At 32.0% G+C, this 21,828-nt stretch overlaps 4 protein-coding genes across 10 annotated transcripts in view; 3 read left to right on the top strand and 1 right to left on the bottom strand.

Moving 5' to 3' along the window:
* Positions 1-11,934, bottom strand: part of LOC122628220 (putative fatty acyl-CoA reductase CG5065) — a 31,267-nt gene extending 19,333 nt beyond the window's left edge. The window contains exon 1 of the mRNA XM_043810270.1: positions 11,490-11,934. The gene's annotated coding sequence lies outside the window, so the exon portion shown is untranslated. The remainder of the gene's footprint in view (positions 1-11,489) is intronic.
* On the top strand, positions 219-7,326 carry LOC122628222. The gene is made up of 4 exons (XM_043810274.1): positions 219-646; positions 1,627-1,749; positions 5,047-5,170; positions 5,777-7,326. The coding sequence occupies exons 1-4, from the start codon at positions 528-530 to the stop codon at positions 5,816-5,818; spliced, it is 408 nt and encodes a 135-aa protein (XP_043666209.1). The 5' UTR covers positions 219-527; the 3' UTR covers positions 5,819-7,326.
* On the top strand, positions 9,001-11,395 carry LOC122628223. The gene is made up of 5 exons (XM_043810275.1): positions 9,001-9,266; positions 9,650-9,733; positions 9,891-10,013; positions 10,099-10,194; positions 10,971-11,395. Exons 1-5 carry the CDS (start codon positions 9,193-9,195, stop codon positions 10,972-10,974), a joined length of 381 nt encoding a protein of 126 aa, XP_043666210.1. The 5' UTR covers positions 9,001-9,192; the 3' UTR covers positions 10,975-11,395.
* Positions 11,935-12,142: 208 nt separating the features above from the next.
* On the top strand, positions 12,143-21,280 carry LOC122628218 (protein son of sevenless). Of its 7 annotated transcripts, none has more exons than XM_043810257.1 (18): positions 12,143-12,828; positions 13,459-13,722; positions 13,833-13,916; positions 14,003-14,083; positions 15,575-15,724; positions 15,798-16,006; positions 16,080-16,263; positions 16,344-17,185; positions 17,265-17,457; positions 17,536-17,772; positions 17,855-18,010; positions 18,080-18,262; positions 18,336-18,453; positions 18,533-18,822; positions 18,914-19,139; positions 19,190-19,527; positions 19,599-19,854; positions 19,949-21,280. In XM_043810257.1, the coding sequence occupies exons 1-18, from the start codon at positions 12,721-12,723 to the stop codon at positions 20,038-20,040; spliced, it is 4,011 nt and encodes a 1,336-aa protein (XP_043666192.1). In that variant the 5' UTR covers positions 12,143-12,720; the 3' UTR covers positions 20,041-21,280. The 7 variants fall into 7 exon arrangements, with proteins under 7 accessions (XP_043666192.1, XP_043666194.1, XP_043666193.1 ...); XM_043810259.1 differs by having other exon boundaries at positions 14,003-14,085; positions 15,574-15,724; positions 19,220-19,527; XM_043810258.1 differs by having other exon boundaries at positions 12,144-12,828; positions 19,202-19,527.
* Positions 21,281-21,828: the final 548 nt, after the last annotated feature.

Here is a 21,828-nt window from a genome sequence, read left to right as displayed (position 1 = left end):
GTTGAAAGATAAAGTTTGGAGTATCTGATTGATAATCGACACGTGATGACGACGATGACGAATCGTTGAATTCCCCCCAAAAAAAGGATCGGAGTCCACTATGGTTGGATAAAGGTGAGGGAGGATCCCGAGTAGAGGCGAGTGGGGGATGCCATTGACGAAGGGGAAGGAGGGGGCGCTAACTCTGCTTCGAGTATATATGCTCGAAGCGAGTGACGGTATGCTACAGTTCAACTAGACAAAAGCAGCAAAGAGAAGGGGCACTGGCGCGTTAAAGACAATAGAAAAAGAGTTGACTTGATTTACCGATAGCGACATTAATTTAATCGTTTTTCTTTCATTTTCCTTGTCTTCTGTCTTTTTCGTTTCTTTTATTTCTTCTTTTACCAATATTCTTTTTACTAATTGTGAAAAAATCGTGAAAATAATCGTATTTTTTCTCGTGGTGCATTGTTTTCGTTGAAAAAAGAAAAATAAGTTCTTTCGACGAAAGTTCGAGTGTCCTGTCAAATTTCTTCCAAGGAAAAATGACGAAATACGAGATGTGTGTTAAATCACGTCCACTGATGATTCTTCTGGTCCTTAGCGTTCTCATGATGGTTCTGATACCCGAACCAACCGAAGCTAGACCTTCCGGTATCATCAGGTAAGCAATCAACGAAGATCTTTCGCATTAAATTTTTCTTTCAACATTTTTTTTTTTTTTAATTTTTTCATTTAAAAATTATTAGAGTAATATCGTCAAGAAGGACGATAACAATTCTTTTTTGCGATATTGTCGATATTATAGAACATATGCTGGAATGATTAACTCCATGATTAGATATCGTTCTTTTTTTTTTGTCTTTCCAAATGAAAAGTGCAAAGTTCAGGGATAAAATGTTTTTAATTAAAGAAAGTAATATTCAAACGAGAGTAGAACGGAAGATAGGACGAAATATATTTGAATGACGTAACCAAGACAATAAACCCGTATGAATTTCTATGAGAATAAGGATTATCATTTTGTACGTCGAATTCGAAAAAAAAAGAAATTTATTTAGCGTGAAATTATAACGATTGAACAATTGAAAAGTCTCAATTTCTTTAAAATTTACATTAAACAAATATTACGCGTTTGGATGCAATATGTTATGATTTATTTAGCGAAGTATAGTCACGGTCGTTGCCCATAAATCGTTTATGTAAATAGATATATTTTTATAGAAATATGTACAAAGACAGATTGAATCGAAATAAGTGTGTTGCAATGGCCACTTGCGAAACGGTATGAAAATTGTCGAGAAAGGCAAAAGACGTTTGTGTAAAGGCCGTATATAGAAAACGCGAAAGTATCTTGCGAGATATTCAGGTACACCAATACATAGAAAGATCGTTCGACATATACATAGTTAGTCTGAAACGTTTTCTCACGACGATTTCTATGACATAAGTTACTTTTAAGTCGGTGAAAGCGGTGAAAATCGACGTATAAAAAGAAGAAACGAGATGTTTCTAAGGTTAGATTTAATGTAATTAACAATATATGAGTAATTAACTTGTTACCCAACTCGTACGTGCAGTTTAGATTTCATCAAAGGAAAATAGATAAAATCTTATTCTTTATATATTTTCTTTCGATTACAGCAGACGCAAGAGAATTTCGGATCAGAGACTCGCCGAATTGGAAACGTTAGTGGCATTATCAAATATGAGAGGCAGAATAATAACGGTACCTGTTGGACTTGGTGTTATCGATCCTGCAAAAATGTAAGTTTTTTTATCTTTTCTATACACGCATATATATATATATATATAAATAGACACACGTATATAACGTAGATTATAAAATTTTATTCGAAAAGACCTTTCTCCACTATGACAAAGAGAAACATGAATATACTATATAAGGTAACACAAGATCTGATTCAATAAGTTCTTAGATTCAACGATTTTTCCATGACAAAGAGAGACTTTCCTTTTTTCACTTATAAGATCAAGAAATCTTATTCGATCTAGAGAGCGAGAGAAACATGCATATCTATAGTAACGAGACGCGTTGGCATACCTACTATATAATACTTCGTAAACAATTTCAATCGAGTCGTGTTCGTAAGAAAAGTGGGATCTTGATCGTGCAAGAATTTCTCCAGATTGCGCGATCTCGCCTTTCCCCTTCTCTTTTTCTAATATGAGAATAATCGTGATACTTATTGTCGCCTTGTCATCTTTTATGATAACGTCTCGCGTGCATCGACCGTGGAAATGACGTCATGTTTCCAATTCGCGAAGATCGTTTGTTTTTCCGACGAATTATTTTCTCTTTTATTCAACAAGATAAATGATCATATATTAATAGATCATAAAGATTGAATAGTAAATTCTCGAGAGATATAAAAGGTTTTACCTTCTCAAGTCATCTCCTTCTTTTTCTTTATTTTTTTTCGGAACGAGTAACGGAGAAACGAAAAAACGCAATTTTTTCGTTGATACAACATGATTACACGAACGGAAAGATCTTTCGCGTATGGTTTTTAGCAAGGGCTCAGCTCGATCGTAATATACGTCTCGTCGTTGGGAGATTAGCGAAGCATGCTCCTAGGATTATCGTTGATCCTGCGGTCGCTACGTGTCCTCTGAGATTGTCAATGAAATATAAAGCAAAGGAGAACAATATCGTAGCGAAGAAAAAGCGAATAGGGAGGGGAGAATCCTACGCAATCAGAAAGGACGATCTCCTTTTTTTTCTGTGTTAACGTTCATACGTAGGCAACACATTTTTTCTCTTACTCTCTCTCTTTCTCTCTCTCTCTCTCTCTCTCTCTTTCTTTCTTTCTATCTCTCTCTATCTCTGTTTATACCAAGCAAGGACACTACACTAGCAATGACATTACAACGTCCCATTAATTATCGAATACATAACTAACAATATCTTGTATAAGATCGAGCTACATTATTTCTTTCTTCTTTCTCTTTCCTTCTTTTTTTTCTTCTTCTTCTTGTTCTTCTTATATTAACATGGTATGGTTATAACACAAAAAGGACGGACATACAATTAAGGGTTAACGCAAATAGAGAAAATTACGATACGAGGGTAGGCGTCGCGTTACGTGGAAGGATAATAAGAATTAGTATCTTACCAGCCAAATAACATTCTGAAACATCGAAGACACAACGCGAAAGGAGTGATGAAGTATTTAACGAACTGATAACGCATCTGCTACGTGTAATGTATGTCAACTGAAACTTTCTGCGAGAAAGAGTAAGGGTAAGAGAGAGAGAGAGAAAGAGAGAAGAGATAAGTAGGAGTATAGAAGTAAAGGGGCGAAGAAAATGCAGCTACTGGTAATGGAGTCTCTAACAGAGTTACCTCTGCTTCGAATACTCTCCGAACGTATTTCTATTCAATGCCTATAACTCGTAGTATGCATTCACGAAAGAAAATGAGAGAGAGAGAGAGAGAGAGGTAACATGAATTTGCTTATCCTATCATTGGCATTCTTTTTCCAATAGAAGACGTCTGAATATCACGATTTCATAATGAAATTACTTACGTTATACTAGAGAGAAAGAAAATAGATTGTATGCGCGTTCCTATTTCTTCTACTTCTTCTACTATTTCTTCTTCTTCTTCTTCTTCTCGTTTCCACTTGATTTTTTCAATTCAATTGGGAAAGTTTGCAATTTCCCATAGATCTAACGTAGAATATTATATTGCATTTTTCATCAGGATAAAATGTCGAGCAACTACTTCCTCTTATCTCATACACGAATCAAGGAAATATGATTTTCTTTCATGTGATATATCTTCCATTCGAAGTAATACACTTGTTTGATATTAACGTAGGAGATATAATGAAAAAGGAAGATGAAAGAGAAAAAAGAAAACTGAAGAAAATAAAACACCGGTCTATGTCGCTATAAGGCTTTTTATAGATTCTAAAAATTTCACAATATATGTCTTCCGAGAATTGATATCATTCCTGCAGGTTTCGTGAATTTAATTCGTCCGATATTGTCACATTTCCGAAGGAAATTAAATTACGTAGATATTATAAGAGTAAACCCATAATGATACGAAAGACGCATATGTAAGACAATGACGTGTGAACTTTTCGTGTTACATCATATTTACATTATCAAGTTAATGATATTTTTACATCGCTTTCGAATTTTGAAGTAGTACAATTCTGTCCTTTGTTTTTGTGTATTCGTTTATAAATCGAAAAAAGAAGAAAAAGAAAGAAAAAGGGAAAAAGAATGAAATAGAAAGAAGTAATTTAGCCTCAATATTGACCGTTGATAAGTATATTATATATTTTAACAAAATTAAACGCGTTTCTCTTGGCTACACAAATTTCATTCATGAATAATTCGAGTTTAGAAATTCTTAACGATCGTATGATTAGGACGACCCCATCGCGGACACGTCATCTTCTTCATTTTGACACGAAAGTTACGCGTGATCTCTTGCCTCTCTCTCTCTCTCTCTCTCTCTCTCTCTCTCTCTCTCTCTCTCTCTCTCTGTCTGTCTCTCTATTTCTTATTCTCTTTTCTTTCTTCTGCTCTTTCTATAACATTCATTTTTATGCTGAAAAGCACATTGACTGGTATCCGTTAATCTCGAACGTGTATAATGACATACACTGTCAATGTTTTTCGATTATATTATAAATTTAACAGTAGATCGTAGATATTAGTTAAAAATGTTCGCAAAATATCGATCTATCTAGATTTCATCGATCGAATGACTTCTTTTATTATCGCTCTTCATCGTTTTAGAAAAAAAAAAAAAAAAAAAAAAGATAAAAGTACGAAGCGATCGTCCATATCGCGTCATCTATAATTAATCGCTAAATAATTGAACGTCTCTTATATTCGAGAATTAGAATTAAAACGATTAATTACGAGATAAAAATGTTCGACTATTCGAACTGTACTACATGGCACGTGTTGAGAAAAGAAAGAAGGGTCTCTCGAACATCGTTAACTTTGTAATAATAAAACATTTTTGCAAATGAACTTGCTTAATTACTCGTTGTTTCTACTTTTTTCTTCTCTTTGAAGAGGTCGCAAGCGAAGATCTCCAACGGACGATAGTTTCAACAAATTGAGAGAAACTCTGCAAATAGATGGACGAGATTCGATTTTCCTCCCGGAAGAGAATAACGAGATTCTATCTTTGCCATTGGTAAGTTTTACCGTTTTCAAAGCAGTCTTTTTCATTATCTCTTTCAACATTATTCTTTAAATTTATCGGGAAATGATTTGTATAGGAAAGAAATCGATCGTGCATTACATTCGTATTGAAAGATCGTTAAATCTTTGCGAAGAAACGCAAATCGTCTATATCTCCGTTTGTATAATTACGAGATAGCATGCGCAATCGAATGATAATTACTAGACGATGAAAAAAAGGAAAAAAAAAAAAGAGAAAGAGAGAGAAAAAAAAGAAAGCGGAAAAAGATAGAAATATGATCGGCACGCGCCAAACAAATTGAACTTTGTTCAAATGAGTCGGAACATTTAATTTGCGTTCTGGAATTACAAGAATGATGCAAGATTTTTCCAATATATAGAACGCGGAAATGTGTGCTTTAATATAGTAAATAAATCGTGTGATCCTCATCGACGGCTCGTCAATGAATTTTTTTTTTCGGAGCCGACGAATAAAAAATCGATATTTTCGCGTTAGAAAAAATATATAAACGATAATAAAATTATCATTTCGCGCCGTCTCGAATCGAAACGAATGATCGATTGGGACGAACTTCCATTAAACGTTTTTTATTTATAGAAGGATGCGAGCGACCAACTAGAGAACGAGGAACAGTATTAGTCTAATTGGATGTTGCAATATCGATTGAAGACGAAACGAAAATCGAAGCAATCGAGTGTAGCAAGACAGGAAGTGAAGAAGAAAGGGAAAAAAAAAGGGAGAAAGAAAGAAAGGAAATAAGAAAGTGACTAGATCGTCGACCGCCTGAAACAGTATTACGGACCGTTCTCTGTCCGAACTGAACTCTTTAATGAACTTAGAGCATAAATAATTAGCGACGAATACGACAAATGTTAATGTCTTGTCGTGATTCGTAATTGTAGTTGATAGTGACACAATAAATGGATTAACGTGAATGAACGAAAAGGAGGAGGAGAACGAGAAGGAAGAAGAAAAAGGAAAGAAAAGAATAGAAAAGGAGAAAACCTGAAACAATCGTAACTTCTTAAAAAAAAAAAAAGATAATAAAACAATACTATGCTCTTCCTTTTAAGTATTCGACATCTTAACAAGAACAGTATTCGATGTATTCACCGGTGTATGTATATATATATATATATATATATATATATATATATGTCCATTTTTTTAAGTTATTTATTCTATTTATTGAATGATTTCATCGAATTATAATGATTATTTATTGTTTGTTACATCATAGTCAATTGCAATCTCAATTGATCTCTAGTCTCGCTTTAATATGCATACGTATTATATGACAGCACAATGACACGAAAAGGATCATTTCTGTGATAAGGGAAATGAAGTTAAAATGTGAGGAGTGATAATCACGTGAACATCCATATAAGATTTTAGAAGAAAAAAAAAAGAAAGAGAAAAAACTTATTATCATTAATTAATTATAAAAATATTCGTGATTCTTAATATAGTATATACAATGTCATTATACCAGTGCGAACAAGCGATGAAGGAGATCAAAGAAATTATTCTTTATTTTAATCACAATTTAATTCACATTCCTTTACATATTTATTTATCTATGTATTTATACATCACCTTCATTTCTCTTAGCATCGTCATCGATTATTGCGTTCTCATTCATAAAGATAAAATTAATTAAAATTACATTCGCGCACTTTTCGAGTATATCGATATCATATTATCTCGATGTATGTACTTCTTTCTTACTAAGTAAATTATTTCATTAATTCTTATTATAATATATAAATGGATAATATAAATGTAGGTGTTGACGTGTTAAATGTATGTGTATGTATTCGAAGGCTGATTGTTTTAGGAATTCTCTTCAAGGATCGTCAGCAAAATTTCGAATGTATTTTATCAAGCGTATTATCTGTGCTCTTACCTTTTATTTAAACCGTATTATTTATTTAAGAGACTATATTTATATGTATAATTATTTATTTATTTTATTTATTTATTTATTTATTATTTTATGAAATAATTTGCACGTAAAGTTTACGGCAACTAAGCGTTCCAGTGAATAAATGTATTATCTTATTTATTAAGATTGAAATAATTATCGCAATTTCTCCTCTGTGTTCCATGACGGAGTAAGAATAAAAATATAATTGTGTCTATGCATAGCCATACTTGTATTTTGAGTCCTCGCGTAATATACCTTAAATTTCCCATCAAATTAAAAATATACCCTTCAGCTCCCTCTGTGAACGTCATTAAAAAACTATATTCCTTTATCGATAACAACGAAATTCGTATTGTTAATTTTAATATGAATTACCTTATTTCTTTTTTTGTTAAATAAATTAAAACAATGAAACATTTTTTAACGCATTTTTAAGATTGATATCTAAATTCTTATCCACAAATTAGAAAGTTCATGCATAAAATATAAACTTCTTCTCGCGATATCATTAATTCACTTATAATAATTGATTAACAAGAAAGGTTATCTTATTATTTCTGAATTTACATTAATTATATTTTATCAAGGAGTGTAAAAAAAAAGATATATGTAAAAGGAAAGAATTTTTAAAAAAATGAATAGCATCACGAAACGATTAAAAATTTTCGAAGTTGCCGTATCAACAAGACAGAGAGAGGGAGAGTGAGAAAGGGAGAGGGAAGAAAGAGAGAGGGTAAATAGATCCTGTCTGACTAAAAATGCTTTGAACTACTTGTGAACCAACAAGAAGTAGGGACTGAGAAGGCGACGTTTAACACAAACCGAATTTGTTTTTTCTTCGGGGAAAAAAAAAAAAACTCTTTCTTGCCTAATGTCATTATAAAGAGTTAACTGATAATTTTCAAAGATATTGAAAAAATTTTTCGAGGAATTTATATAAAATTTCTTACTGCGGAGACCATAAAAAAACGTTGGAGAAGTCAAGCAGTCTAATTGTAAGAGGACGAAGATATAAAATGATCAAGAGAGAAACGGATCGCGTGGTCTACATGTCGCAATTATAAACTGCGCAATAAGTTCTCTCTCTATATATATTTCTCTGTCTCCCTCTCATTTGAACGTAATATATATCATGATGGACCACTCTCCTTGCACAATCTTCTTTCATTTCCGTTCGAAGATCGTGTGTTACTATCAAATGAAAGACTTTTCGGTTTATTTGATATTGCGCAGGTTTATCGTAATAAAGTAACGACTTGCGCTACAGTCCATTGTGAAATTTTCACGTACATATCTACCACGCCTTCTTTTCTCAATACGTCATTTCATATTATTTCTTATTATTTTCATATACGTAGTATGTATATGATGTATATGTTACTTGCAACAGACAATCAAAATGGCTACCCTTAAATTGGAATATTCATATTGAAATTTTTATAAGGAGACTATCGAAATAAATTATAATGAATTAACTACATTTGGAAGATAAATAAAAATAGTCAGAAATTATTTATAAAGAAGAAGAATAAATAAAGGATTAATTTAAAAAGTCCTTAATCTTTTAGTTAAAAAATCATTTATTGCGGAAAACCACAAGAACTCTTTCGTAAAATCTGCTTAAAAGAATCGATTTATCTTCCATCATCACACATACACACACACATACATATATATATATATATATATATATATATATATATATATGTACATATACATACGTATACACACACATATATATATATATAAAGAGAGAGAGAAGAGAGAGAAGTACGTCTTTGAAAAGAAATGAAATATATGTATAAATGATAAAAGAAGAAGGGCGAGCGTCATTAATTAGACTTAGTGGAGGGGATATATAGAACGATGATATATACAACCGAGGATGTCTGCTTTATGTTACAGTTTGACTCAAGACGAAATCGGTTGAGCTTTGAATATCGTGTCAACTTAAACCGCGAGTATTAGAGTTGCAACATTTTTATAAAGTTTTGCTTTTTTTTACTACGTATATATATATATATTTTTTTATTTATTACATATTTTGATCATATCAAACGTAAACAAAAGAAAAAACAAAAACACGATGGTCGCTTTAAAAATCTCTATCTTCGTTTTATCGTTGGTTCTCTTTGAAGTTACTAATGGCCATCCAATCAGGTAGATTTTTTTAATTATTTCTATTATATAACTCTTATTATATCATTTACAATCCTATATTATACAACCCTTTTAAAAATACACACAATATCCTTATGCAAAAAAGAAATAAAAAACATTTTCAATGATATCGAAAAATTCTAATTTTATAAGTAACGTATTAGCTTTAAAAATAAATCCTGCCTTTGAAACTAGACATCGCTTTAGATCAAGTTTATTACACAAAACTTGCAAAAGTTACATCAGAACGTTATTACGGATAACTGATATCTCGCTTCTGTCCCTCATGAATATTTAATTGAAATTCATTAAATATATCGGAAGCCATAAGACAACTTATCTTTGTTAACTAACATTTTCTTTTTTATTTGTATTTTCAATAGAATTGCGGATTACAAAGAAAATGACTCAAATATCGAAATGTTGCTATCTAACAGAGAAAATGAAAGATCGCACTTACTATTGAAGTGAGTATAATATATCCAAGTATTATACTATTTTAATCTTTTAAAAGTTGTAGTTGTGCGATATTCTTTTTTTTTTGGAAGCCTTACAAAGGAAAATTAATTTAGAAAAAAAGTAAAGCAAAAAAAAAGATCTTTAAAGTTTCATTAATGGTTGCAGACGTCTAAAACGCGTGTCTGATCAAAGATTGGCGGAACTTGAGACACTTTATGCCCTTAATAAAATAAATACCCTAACTTCGACTGGCCGACCTATTTACATAAAAATAAATCCGACGATGATGTAAGCATCTTTTTTGAATATGAAAATATAATTTACATAAATACGTTAGCATTGTAATAAATCATTTATTTGGGATACGTTACAGAGGACGACGAAGACGAAATATTCGGAAGAATCTCTACGAAACACGAAGGATCCGTCGACGTACAAGCGAATCGATCAACGATGAAATCCTTATTAGGTATATATTTATATATATTTTCTTTTTAAAAAATATATAAAAATCTTCTATATATTTCGATTAAACAAAAAAAAAGAAAAGAAAAAGAATATGAAAATTTAATACGAACATTCGAGTTGCATGAATTGAATTATAAAAGAAATAAATGAATATGCATTTAATTACGAACATTAACTTCAACATTAGTTTCAATAATCGCCATGTTCTACCTAATTTCAAGGAGCTTACGCGTCACAGATAAGAACGCAATTACGTACGTCGTAAATTTGATATATATATATATACACACACACACACACATATATACATATATATATACATACATACATATATATACACATATATATACATATATATACATATATATATATATATCTATATATATATATAATGTAAATGGTACGACACGTGATGCAACCAAATCAGTATATCTCCATTGATAAATTCTTGTCGGTCTGCTAGAACGATTCATATTCTCATAAGCATTATCTGCGAGATATGTTGCAATACGATTCATATCATTAACGTTTTATCCTATATCATTATCGTTCAAATTAAGATTCGTAATCTCATCTAAAGTATAAATATATATGTATGTATGCGTATATATATACATATTTATGTAGTTCGCACATTTAATTCAATTAGTATATCATATCATGTATTATATGTGTGTGTGTGTGTGTGTGTGTGTGTGTGTGTGTGTGTGTGTGTGTATATATATAAACCTTTCAAGCATATTTCTAAATTATAATATTTCTTAATTTTATTTACAGATGATTTCATTCTATAATTGAAGGACACTGAGAGAAATCGAGGAAAGACACTCCTCGAGAGAGTAAAAGGGATATATTTTTTTATAGAATCGTTTTTTATAGAAAAGCGATCTATAATTATCTAACAAGCGGTATTAAATTTGGGACTCCTCCGTTAAGGATCGAAGGGACACTTTTTTTTATATAATTCTTATAAAAAAAGGATGTTTTACTAATTTATTTATTATCTACGAACTAATATTCATCCAATAATCATCTCACTTCTACTCCATCCGCCCCCCTCTTCTACAGTATTTATAATAAATAATATCATTAAGCAATACGAGAAAAAAGTCGTAAAACAAGCAGATTTTTCGACAAGATTTTGAACATAAGGAAATGTAAATAAAATTGAAATGTAAATAAAAGAACTTAATGTAATGATACAATTGTATGTAATTAATACCTTAAATTAAATGAATATTTTTAAGCGAGCTTTGTATAAAAAATTAAAACAATAAATATTCAAATAAAACTCACCGAAGTATGGATGTGACGAGATATCAAGTATATCCATCTTCAATGCATAATTTGAAATTCGCAGTAAGAAAAATGGCGAAGACATTTTTCGCGCGAAATTCTTCCTTCGGAATTTGAACCATCGGATGACAAAATGGTGACGCATTGCTTTCTTCAGTTGATTTCTTCTTTTCTTTGCCCTCCATCGTCTTTAGCACTTTCGGGTTATAAGTACAAATATCAAGCCGATTGTATAACAATTAATAAAAAAAATGACATCTATAATTGACACTCTTTTCATATGAAAAATTAACGTCAAAGATTGACGTAAAGGTTACCGAACTTAATGCGAAAGATTTATTATCATCACACAAATAATAAAAAAATATTTTGAACGATATTCTACGTTCCGTGCGATATTCTTATTATTTAATTGTTGTATAAGACATTTGAACTATTTGAGTAAACAAACGAAAAAGAATTATAAAGAAAAATTAATCAGAACGTTTGACTTCGACTGATAATAAAAATACGACGTAATTTTACGAAAGCGCGCTCGCGAGATAGGGCGCCATCATGCGGAGAAAGACTGAAAGCGTCGATTCGAGTCCTCTCGATAACTCTCGATATCTCGTCTGGTCTCGCGTAGAACATCGTACATATATCGCGATATCGATCGAACTACCGTGTGTGGCAAGTCGCGCCGCGCCATGGTAGCTTTGGATGGACGGTAGTGGTGCGTACACCGTTGGAATCTAAAGAAAAATTTTCGGCCGAAGGGCTGTTTAAGATGCGCGAGTGCGGGAACTCGAGAACTCTCGGGTTTGCCTCGGGGATGGTTCCGCGAATAAAAAGTACAAGGGACGTGGGAGAGGCGCGAAAATACGATCGAGTGGCTTAGCTATCGTCGTTTACTCACGGAAAGCGAGAAAAAGAGAGCGATAGAAAGGACGAAAGCGAGAAAGAGAGAGAAAGAGAGAGAGAGAGAGAGAGAAAGAGAGTGAACGAGAGAGAGAGAGAGAGAGAGAGAGAAGGAGAGTAAACGAGAGAGGGAGAGAAAGAGAGGTATGATGTCTGCGCCCTGAGGAACGGACAGACGGACAGACGGACGTTTATGTCAAGTTTTTGTGCCTCTTGACGATGTTCTTTATAAATTCGGAGAACTCTCCGGAGCGTGTTCTTTAAGGTGGTGATGTGATTGTAATTCTCGTTCGGATGCCGTTGATAGCTTCTGTCCTAACAGAACGGTGAAATGTTTTCATCGCCGGCGTCGGTGGTGGGCGAGCCGTCAGGCTACGACTTTCTGAAGGAGGAGAACGCCGCCAAGTGGAAGGGAGTGTTTGTCAATTCCCTTAGAAAGGTAAATTCCTTTTTTCATTATCGAAACACCTCGAAACGAACAATTACATTGGCCTTTATTCCTCCTTTCCTAAACGATAATGTTTCCGAGACGATCGATCGATCGAGCCACCCTTCCTCTCTCTCTCTTTCTCTCTCTCTCTCTTTCTCTCTTTCTCTCTCTCCTTCTCTGTCTTTCTCCGTCTCTCTCTCTCTCTCTCTCTCTCTCTCTCTCTCTCTCCTTCTCTGTCTTTCTCCGTCTCTCTCTCTCTTTCTCTCTTTCTCTTTCTCTCTCTCTTTACGATGTTTAAATGCTCGCACTACTTTTCTTCCGCGTTCGATCGAATCTACAGATCCTTAACAGCAAATTCCTTAACCAAACTTAATGTCGAATGCAATTTCATTACGCAATACATCCTTGTAATATCTCTTAAGGAAAAATGAAGTTGTAGATTAGAAATACGCAATTCAAATTTTAAGGCCATCCTAAGTTAAAACTTAGAGTTGATATTAATTGTTTAAAGTTTCTTTAAAGAGATGTTAAAATTCTTTGACAACTTTCTTTTTATCAAAGATATGTTGAAGATTTGATTATTCAAATGGAATTATCGAATAAGCATATGTCAATGTCGCGTTGTTATTATTTTGATAGGTCTTGGAACAAGTACATCCCAGTCTTGAAGCACGCCAAGATGCCTTAGACTATGTTGAAAGTTTAATTTTAAAAATGTTGGGCATGCTTTGTGGTCATCCACCTCCGCACACGCCACAAGATGTAGAAGAAAGAGTAAGAAGGACATTTCCGACTCCCATTGACAGATGGGCATTGCGAGATGCTAAGGATGCCTTAGAAAAAGGAAAAAAGAAGTCGCCATTAGTTCTTCCTGTTGATAAAATTCATCAACTGCTACAAAAAGTAAGCAGCAATATGAATATAGGTTTATAGACCGTTTTCTATGCATAATTCGTGAACAACAAAGGAAGATGTATTCATACCCACATTAGTTCTTTAATATGCATTTGTAGGAAGTCTTGCAGCACAAAATTGACTTACAAGTCAGTCTTTTTGTGGTAGGAGTTTTGGAATATATTTCAGCAGATATTTTAAAGGTTGGTATAAGCGTTACAAACTATAATCTTTGTTTCAAACTATGATACATAGGTATTTGAGATACTTCAGATTCTTTTATTTTCAGCTAGCTGGAAATTATGTTAAGAATATACGTCATGTGGAGATCTCTTGCGAAGATATAAGAGTTGCGATGTATGCAGATATGGTAATATATCATTTTTTCAAGAAGTAATTAAGCCTGCATTGTCCTTCTGTCCATGCACATTTTTATTAACATACATTATATATTTTGCTACGCTAAAACAAATTCGCGTATGCATAATTTTTATCATTTCTGTATAAGCTTTTTCATTTTAAATGCCACAGCCTTGTGAACAGATATATACTAAAAATAATTCAGTATAGTATAAAAGAATTAATTTCTTTGCATCATACTTAATTAAAACTATGCACACAGCTATGTATTCATTCACAATTTAGTACTGTAGGCTATATCTTCCATTTATATTGCCTGTCTTTTAATTCACTCTTATATATTATTCTTGAAATTGATAGAAAATTTCTTATTTTTTTTTTTAAATCTATATAATCAAAGCAATATTAGGACAATACAATGTTGCTAGTAATAGTAGTTATAGAAAGTATTAATTAATTTGTTAATTAAATGATTTTTTCGAATATTCATAAGGAATTTATACAAAATACATCTATTACTAGCAATAATTAAAATAATTCTTGTTGCATTGGTCAAATCTAAGATTTTTTATTGGATACGATTGAATAGTCACATATTTATTGTGGCTGCATATCTTCTTTGCTTGATTACATGCTTACCACTAACATATAACAAAATCAACGGTGTTCATTCTTCGCTCATGCTGTTCTAGGTGGTACGTACCTGCAATCCTTTAGCAAAAAAAAGATATATGGGAAGTGTTTTATGTAATGGACCATTTATAAGAAATTACTATTTGCTTTATGTATTTTTGTTCTTATGCTTCTAAAACTGAATTAATTAAAATAATATTCTAATTTTTTTTTTTTTTTGATTTGCAGTAAGTTTGCTCATATTCTTTTCATTTCAAAAATGATATTATATAGAATATGTTCTTTTATCATTATTTGATATCTCTTAGCTAATGAAAAATGTATACTTTATAACATACCAAATGTATTAAGTATAATCATAGAGAATGTATTAAGTTTTTACAATATGATATTACAGCAATAATATTTTATATAGAATGTGTAAAATCATTGTAAATTTTATGAATATATTGATTTATGATAATTATGAATGTGGTCAACAAAAATTTATTATATATGCATGAAATACAATATAAACGTTCTTAAGGTAGATTTTTGAAACATAGAGCCTTTTTTCTTAAAAGACAATAGCATGAATTATTTCTACGTATACATACAATATATATATATATATTTTTTCTGTTTACATCTTTAGATACAAAATCTACACAAAATTAAGCATAATATTTGTAGACTTGATACATACCTATAATATCACTACTTTACATAAAATATTATCTCTAATAATAAAGTATATATATGTGCATTATAGAATACTATATTTATCATTATATTAGAAAATATTTTACATTATATTATGAAATCTCCAAAATATAATTAAAATTTAGATAATATTATAAAAATATAAAGAAATATTTTTTATCGATAGGTACTGATGGATATGTTTTTCCAAGATGATTGCTCGGAAAGTCCGCAAAGCGGATTAGGTGCAGTTGTGTCTCAAACATATGAAGAATCTGTCAGAGACCTTATACATGATGAACGTCATTATTTGCGTGATCTTCATATGATTATAAAGGTATAATAACGTTAAAATTTATTCTCATTACTTGTCAATTAAAGACGATAATAACGAAGTTTCCTTTACGTAGGTATTTCGGGAAGAAATTGCCAAGCTTGCACAAGATAAAAGTGAACTTGAAACGCTTTTTAGTAATATTATGGATATATATGAAGTCACTGTTACATTACTTGGTAGTTTAGAAGATATAATGGAAATTACAGAAGAAAAACAAACTCCTACAGTTGGATCGTGTTTTGAAGAGTTGGCTGAAGCTGCTGAGTTTGATGTGTATATAAAGTATGTTATTTACCTATGATTATTCAATGTGTACAATATATTGACAATACACTATCATATTTTTTTTCTGTAGGTATGCAAAAGATGTTAATAGTTCGGCTAGTAAAGAAGTTTTAATAAATTTATTATCAAGACCAGAAGCTAATGCAGCATTAAGAGCAGCAGGGCATGGATTCAAAGAAGCTGTTAAATACTATTTGCCAAAACTTTTATTGCAACCTGTGTGGCATTGTTTTTTGTACTTTGATTATATAAAGGTATATTTCTTAAATTAATAAATTATTTGTTTATATTATTAATATTAATCAATCTATTATGTATGATCTCTTTTATTCAGGTATTACAAAAACGTACACCCAATACAGAAGATGGTGAAACTTTAGAACAAGTGCAAGGACTACTGAGGCCATTACAAATGGAATTAATGCAGTCAGTTGCAAGTCTTCCAAAAAAGGATACTGGTCTACGGATGCAAAGTCGTGCTAGAAGACAAGCAGCATTGGAAAAGATTAGTGAATTACAAAAAACTGTAGATGGGTGGGATCAGAGAGATGTTGGGCAATGTTGCAATGAATTTATTAGAGAGGATACATTAGGAAAAGTAGGTAGTAATGGTCGAAGGTTAACAGAAAGGAAAGCTCTTTTATTCGATGGATTATTGGTATTATGTAAACCCAGTGGTGGTAAAAGAGTCAGTGTCACTGTTGCTGTTGGTGTTGGTGTGGTTGGACATCCAGCACATCCAGGTGAACTTCGTTTAAAAGAAAGATTCTTCATTAGAAAAGTTGACATCATAGACAGAGAAGATACTGAAGAATTAAAAAATGCCTTTGAGATAGCACCAAGGGACCATCCTAATGTTATACTCGTTGCCAAATCCGCCGAAGATAAAAATAGTTGGATGGCTGATTTAGTTATGTTAAATACAAAAAGTATGTTAGAACGAACTTTGGATAGTATCCTCTTAGACGAAGAAAGGAAACACCCCTTAAAATTACCTCCGCCACATTTGTATAAATTCGCTGAACAAGATAGTCCAGAAAATATTGTCTTGGAAGCTAGAGAAAATGGTGGAGTGCCATTAATTAAAGGTGCAATATTGGTAAAATTGGTAGAAAGATTAACTTATTACATATATGCTGACCCTGCTTTTGTACGTACATTCCTTACTACTTTTAGGTAGGTAATGCTCACTTATTTTTTTAATTTTACTTCACACACACTTATCATTTGATTTTATATGTATAAATATTTACAGGAGTTTTTGCTCACCTCAGGAATTATTGACATTATTAATAGAAAGGTTTGACATACCAGATCCTTCATTAGTATATGGTGACGATGAAAAACCTTCTGGCTGTAAAACTACAGCAAGAGAAGATTGGAAAAGATATAGGAAAGAATTTTGTCAACCGGTACAATTTAGGGTTTTAAATGTTTTAAGGCATTGGGTGAGTAGAATATATGTAAACATTATTTCATGTAAAAATTCAGATATGTGTAATAATAATTATATTAATATTTGATAGGTGGATCATCATTTTTATGATTTTGAACGTGATAGAAATCTTCTGGAAAGATTGCAAACGTTTTTAGATACTGTAAGTGGTAAATCAATGCGAAAATGGGTAGATTCGGTTATAAAAATTGTACAAAGAAAATGTGAGCCGTCTGAACAACGGCCGATAACTTTTAGTTTTGAACGATCTCCTCCGCCTATCGAGTGGCATCTAAAAGTTCCTGAAGAGGAATGGGGTATACTTACAGTAAGCACTAACACGACTATATGTAATGCATATTATTTATTCTTCTATAGACACAGCTAAATAACAGATACTGTGATTTCAGTTGCACCCCATTGAATTAGCAAGACAATTGACACTTTTAGAATTTGAATTGTATAGAACTGTAAAACCTTCTGAGTTAGTAGGATCAGTATGGACTAAAAAGGATAAAGAAAAGACATCACCAAACTTATTAAAAATGATCAAGCACACAACAAATGTAAGAGATGCTTAACACATAATTTTGTAATTATTGTAACAGTATATTGAATATTCTGTTATTCTATAGTTTACTAGATGGCTTGACAAAACCATAGTAGAAGCAGAAAATCTTGAAGAAAGAGTAGCTATTGTTTCACGAGCAATCGAGATTATGATGGTGCTGCAAGATTTAAATAATTTTAATGGTGTATTAGCCATTGTTAGTGCTATGGGATCTGCGTCTGTATTTAGGTTAAAATTTACTTTTCAAGTAAGTAAAAATTATTAAATGTATATAATCGTTTATATTTTCTGTGATGTACATTGAATGTTTAATATTGTAGCAAATTCCTGCGCGATTAGAAAAAGCGCTTGAAGAAGCACGAGAATTAAATAACGACCATTTTAAAAAGTACCAAGAAAAATTAAGATCGATAAATCCTCCTTGTGTACCCTTTTTTGGTAAGGAGAAATATTAAACATTTATTAATTTTATGTAACATTTACAAACTCTTTACCAATCATATATTTTTATACTCAGGTATGTATTTAACTAACATCCTACATATTGAAGAAGGAAATCCCGATTATCTCCCGGGAAGTCCAGAATTGATAAATTTTAGCAAACGACGAAAAGTCGCGGAAATAACTGGAGAAATTCAACAATACCAAAATCAACCATATTGTCTTTCGGTAGAACCTAGAATACGACAGTTCATTGAAAATTTATGTCCATTTGATCCCAATATGAAAGATGCAGATATTAGTAACTACTTATTTAATAAAAGCTTAGAAGTAGAACCTAGAGGATGCAGGCAACCACCCAGAGTTGTAAGTTACTTTATGTCAGATATATTCGCCTGACGAACCGATTTTCCTATATAGAAATGAATTGAATTAAAATGTATGTATTTAATATTAGCCTCGCAAATGGCCGGATTTAAATTTGAAATCACCGGGTATTAAGGCAAGAAGTCTGAGTGGTAAATTACCTGCTCCTCTTCAAGCGGTAGCATCAAGTGTAAGATTACACGATCCACCACCGGAGGTACCACCACCGGAATTACCGGAGACACCACCACACACATCACAAGTTACAGTTCCACATACAGGGGACCACAGTGTGTTTGCACCTGTATTATTAGGAGGTTTGTATTTATAATGAAATTAATCAATCTTTTATATAGATTGTATGTAGCTTTTTATACAGGTATAGGTCAACCCCCAGGTTCACCAGGTCCACTTAGTATGTCAGGACTCTCAGTCAATTCACCAAGTAGTAGTCCACAAATGGGATCACCGGGCCATCTTCCTACGGCGCATCATCAATCGCAAAGTACTCACTTTGGATTTAATTCTGGAACTATTGGTGTTATGGGAGCTTTGACAGGGTTGTCATCGTCTAGTGGAAGTCCAGGTGCTATAATGCCCCCACCACCTTCTCCTAGCCATATGCCTCCTAATCAACCTCCACCACCCTTGCCACCTAGATCTCACAGGAGGCGGGAAAGTTCAATAAGTGACTCACCTCAACAGGTAATTAAGAGATTAATATTTAAAGATAAATTTTCAAAATTTTTATCATGTATATATTGTTATAATAACAGGCACGACAAGCTCCGAATGCACCTATACTTCCTCCAAGAGATGGTACCTCTCCACCACCATTACCACCAAGAAGAGACTTGCCTTTAACGACATTGCCACCAAGACTTCCTAGTACGTTGAATCCAAGTACTTCAGCGTTATTAACTAGGCGAAATTCTACGTTAGAAAATACGTGCTCGTCTAACGCCCACCCACGTCGACATATGTCTTTCAATGGGCCTAGTCCTACGAAACTTCCCCCTACACAACCTAATGGTAAAGGATATATAAATTCCCATAATTTTATTCATATGCATGTGAATTATTTTTTTAATAGTGATTGATTTTTATAATCAAATATGATTTGTAGGGTCTGTGACTCCAAGACTACCACCAAAACCTTTACCAGGGCGTCCACCAACAACCATGTTTAATTTCAATGCTCCTCCTGGACCTAGTTAAGTGTTACTCTTTCTTATTTTCTTCCTTAATAAAAGAAAAACAAACATTTTCGGAAATCGATTTCTAGTCCACTCAGAAAGCTAGCTAAAGCCAAAGGTTTTACTAGCTCAGATCGACTGACTGTAAATAACATTGCTTCGAAACTTGTACATCATTTTCTATTGAATAGATGTATATCGAGCATAGTATTAATACATTTATCACGATACCCTTAACATTCAATATACGTGGTAAATGGATTAAGGTGCAGAAGACTTAGTAAATATCTTTGCAAGACATGGCTCTTACGTGATGAGATGCTAGTTACATTCCTTACAGCAATCATCTTTTAATGGTGTCCATGATACCATTTTCATTCAAAGTTTATTTTTTGAGACAATACAGACTGTTATGACTTGTACAATATATTTTTAGATATTTTTTTAATAAGCAGGTACACATAATCAATAGATGTAAGGTTGTATATTCCATCATGAAAAACGATACTTTTATTAATATAATATTTCTTAATACAAACGAAATGTCAAAGCCTTATATTGAGCTTACATAACATCATGCACTACTTTTTCTTACTTGTATTAAAGAACGGATTTGTCAGATTGATAGTTAGTGGTTGCTCCAAATTTTTTGTTAACTGATTCATTAGGACAAAATTTCATATTCAAAAATTTTTAAATACTTTTCATTGGGACAATGCATTACAACTTTTTATCATTCATTTTCATGAAATTATCTGAAATATTTACGCATATTAATAAAAATATATTTCTTTTTATTTGAGGAATGCAAGATACATTTCATCGCAGTTGCCAGTTCTTTGAAAATTATATTTCATATCTCTGAAGTGTTTACCTTCGTTATAATTTAGTCGTGCTACGTATATTACGATCTTACTGAATGGACTATATTCGATTTCGGTTGCACAATAGTTTCTTTTTTCTTCTAATTCCTCTGTCCCTCAACACAACTGTGATACACTTGAACGTGGGTATGTACGTTATGTAACTAGGCATTTAGGTTTTAAAGAATCCGATGCAAAAATGTGCAGTATCGAATGAATCATAGGCCAATATACATATATAATTATATACATATAAAATGAATCAATAGTAAAGATGAGTACATATGTACATGTATATTATTATAAATATATTCTATAATAGTTATTGTGTAATAATGTCGAATATAAGATGGAAAAATGAAATATTGAAATTATATAAAATAAAGATTATATTGTGTAGCATTTCGCATATTTTTTACCCTTACGATGCTTAATCATTTATTTGTTAAATAAATATATGCTTGTAATAACTAAGTTATTTGCGTGAAATGTTTATATTTTATATCATTTTTAAATCGAATAAAAAGATGATGCAGAAGAGAGCGATGATACGCTCGTATCGAAATTACCGCCACGTTCATAATTTCGCGCGCAATGCCGGTTTTTATCTGGTCTACCATTTCCGGTGTATACTTACGCATCGTTCACACGTTAACTTAATCTGAATTTTTACAAAATAAAACTAATTCGTATTAATCGTAACCACAATTTATGTAATATAAATAATTTCATGCTTAATTTATTATAAATATTTCAAAATCAGTTCATTATTTAACCTCTCAGTTTTCGTTAAATTGAAACTAATGATATGACTACTTCCTCTTTTGAAGGTCTAATGAGATAGTTTCTAACTCAAAGAAAGAAAATTTTTAGCATTTTTATATAAATTAATAGCAAGTAAGAATATTATTAATGATATAAGTTCTACAACATCATAATTCAATGAT

This window comes from Vespula pensylvanica, chromosome 3, assembly GCF_014466175.1.
Source record: "Vespula pensylvanica isolate Volc-1 chromosome 3, ASM1446617v1, whole genome shotgun sequence".
Classification (NCBI taxonomy): Eukaryota; Metazoa; Arthropoda; class Insecta; order Hymenoptera; family Vespidae; genus Vespula; species Vespula pensylvanica.
This window is presented reverse-complemented; position numbering and strand designations above follow the sequence as displayed.

What these genes read in the sequence shown, in the direction of transcription:
- LOC122628223 (XM_043810275.1), top strand. Translation starts at nt 9,193, where the DNA reads ATGGTCGCTTTAAAAATCTCTATCTTCGTTTTATCGTTGGTTCTCTTT. An exon ending in ACTAATGGCCATCCAATCAG is followed by an intron (nt 9,267 to 9,649) that starts GTAGATTTTTTT and finishes TATTTTCAATAG; the next exon opens with AATTGCGGATTACAAAGAAA. An exon ending in AAAATAAATCCGACGATGAT is followed by an intron (nt 10,014 to 10,098) that starts GTAAGCATCTTT and finishes GATACGTTACAG; the next exon opens with AGGACGACGAAGACGAAATA.
- LOC122628222 (XM_043810274.1), top strand. Translation starts at nt 528, where the DNA reads ATGACGAAATACGAGATGTGTGTTAAATCACGTCCACTGATGATTCTT. An exon ending in AGACCTTCCGGTATCATCAG is followed by an intron (nt 647 to 1,626) that starts GTAAGCAATCAA and finishes TTTCGATTACAG; the next exon opens with CAGACGCAAGAGAATTTCGG. An exon ending in AGATTCTATCTTTGCCATTG is followed by an intron (nt 5,171 to 5,776) that starts GTAAGTTTTACC and finishes TTTTATTTATAG; the next exon opens with AAGGATGCGAGCGACCAACT.
- LOC122628218 (XM_043810257.1), top strand. Translation starts at nt 12,721, where the DNA reads ATGTTTTCATCGCCGGCGTCGGTGGTGGGCGAGCCGTCAGGCTACGAC. An exon ending in AGGAATGGGGTATACTTACA is followed by an intron (nt 17,773 to 17,854) that starts GTAAGCACTAAC and finishes CTGTGATTTCAG; the next exon opens with TTGCACCCCATTGAATTAGC. An exon ending in TCCTTGTGTACCCTTTTTTG is followed by an intron (nt 18,454 to 18,532) that starts GTAAGGAGAAAT and finishes TTTTATACTCAG; the next exon opens with GTATGTATTTAACTAACATC.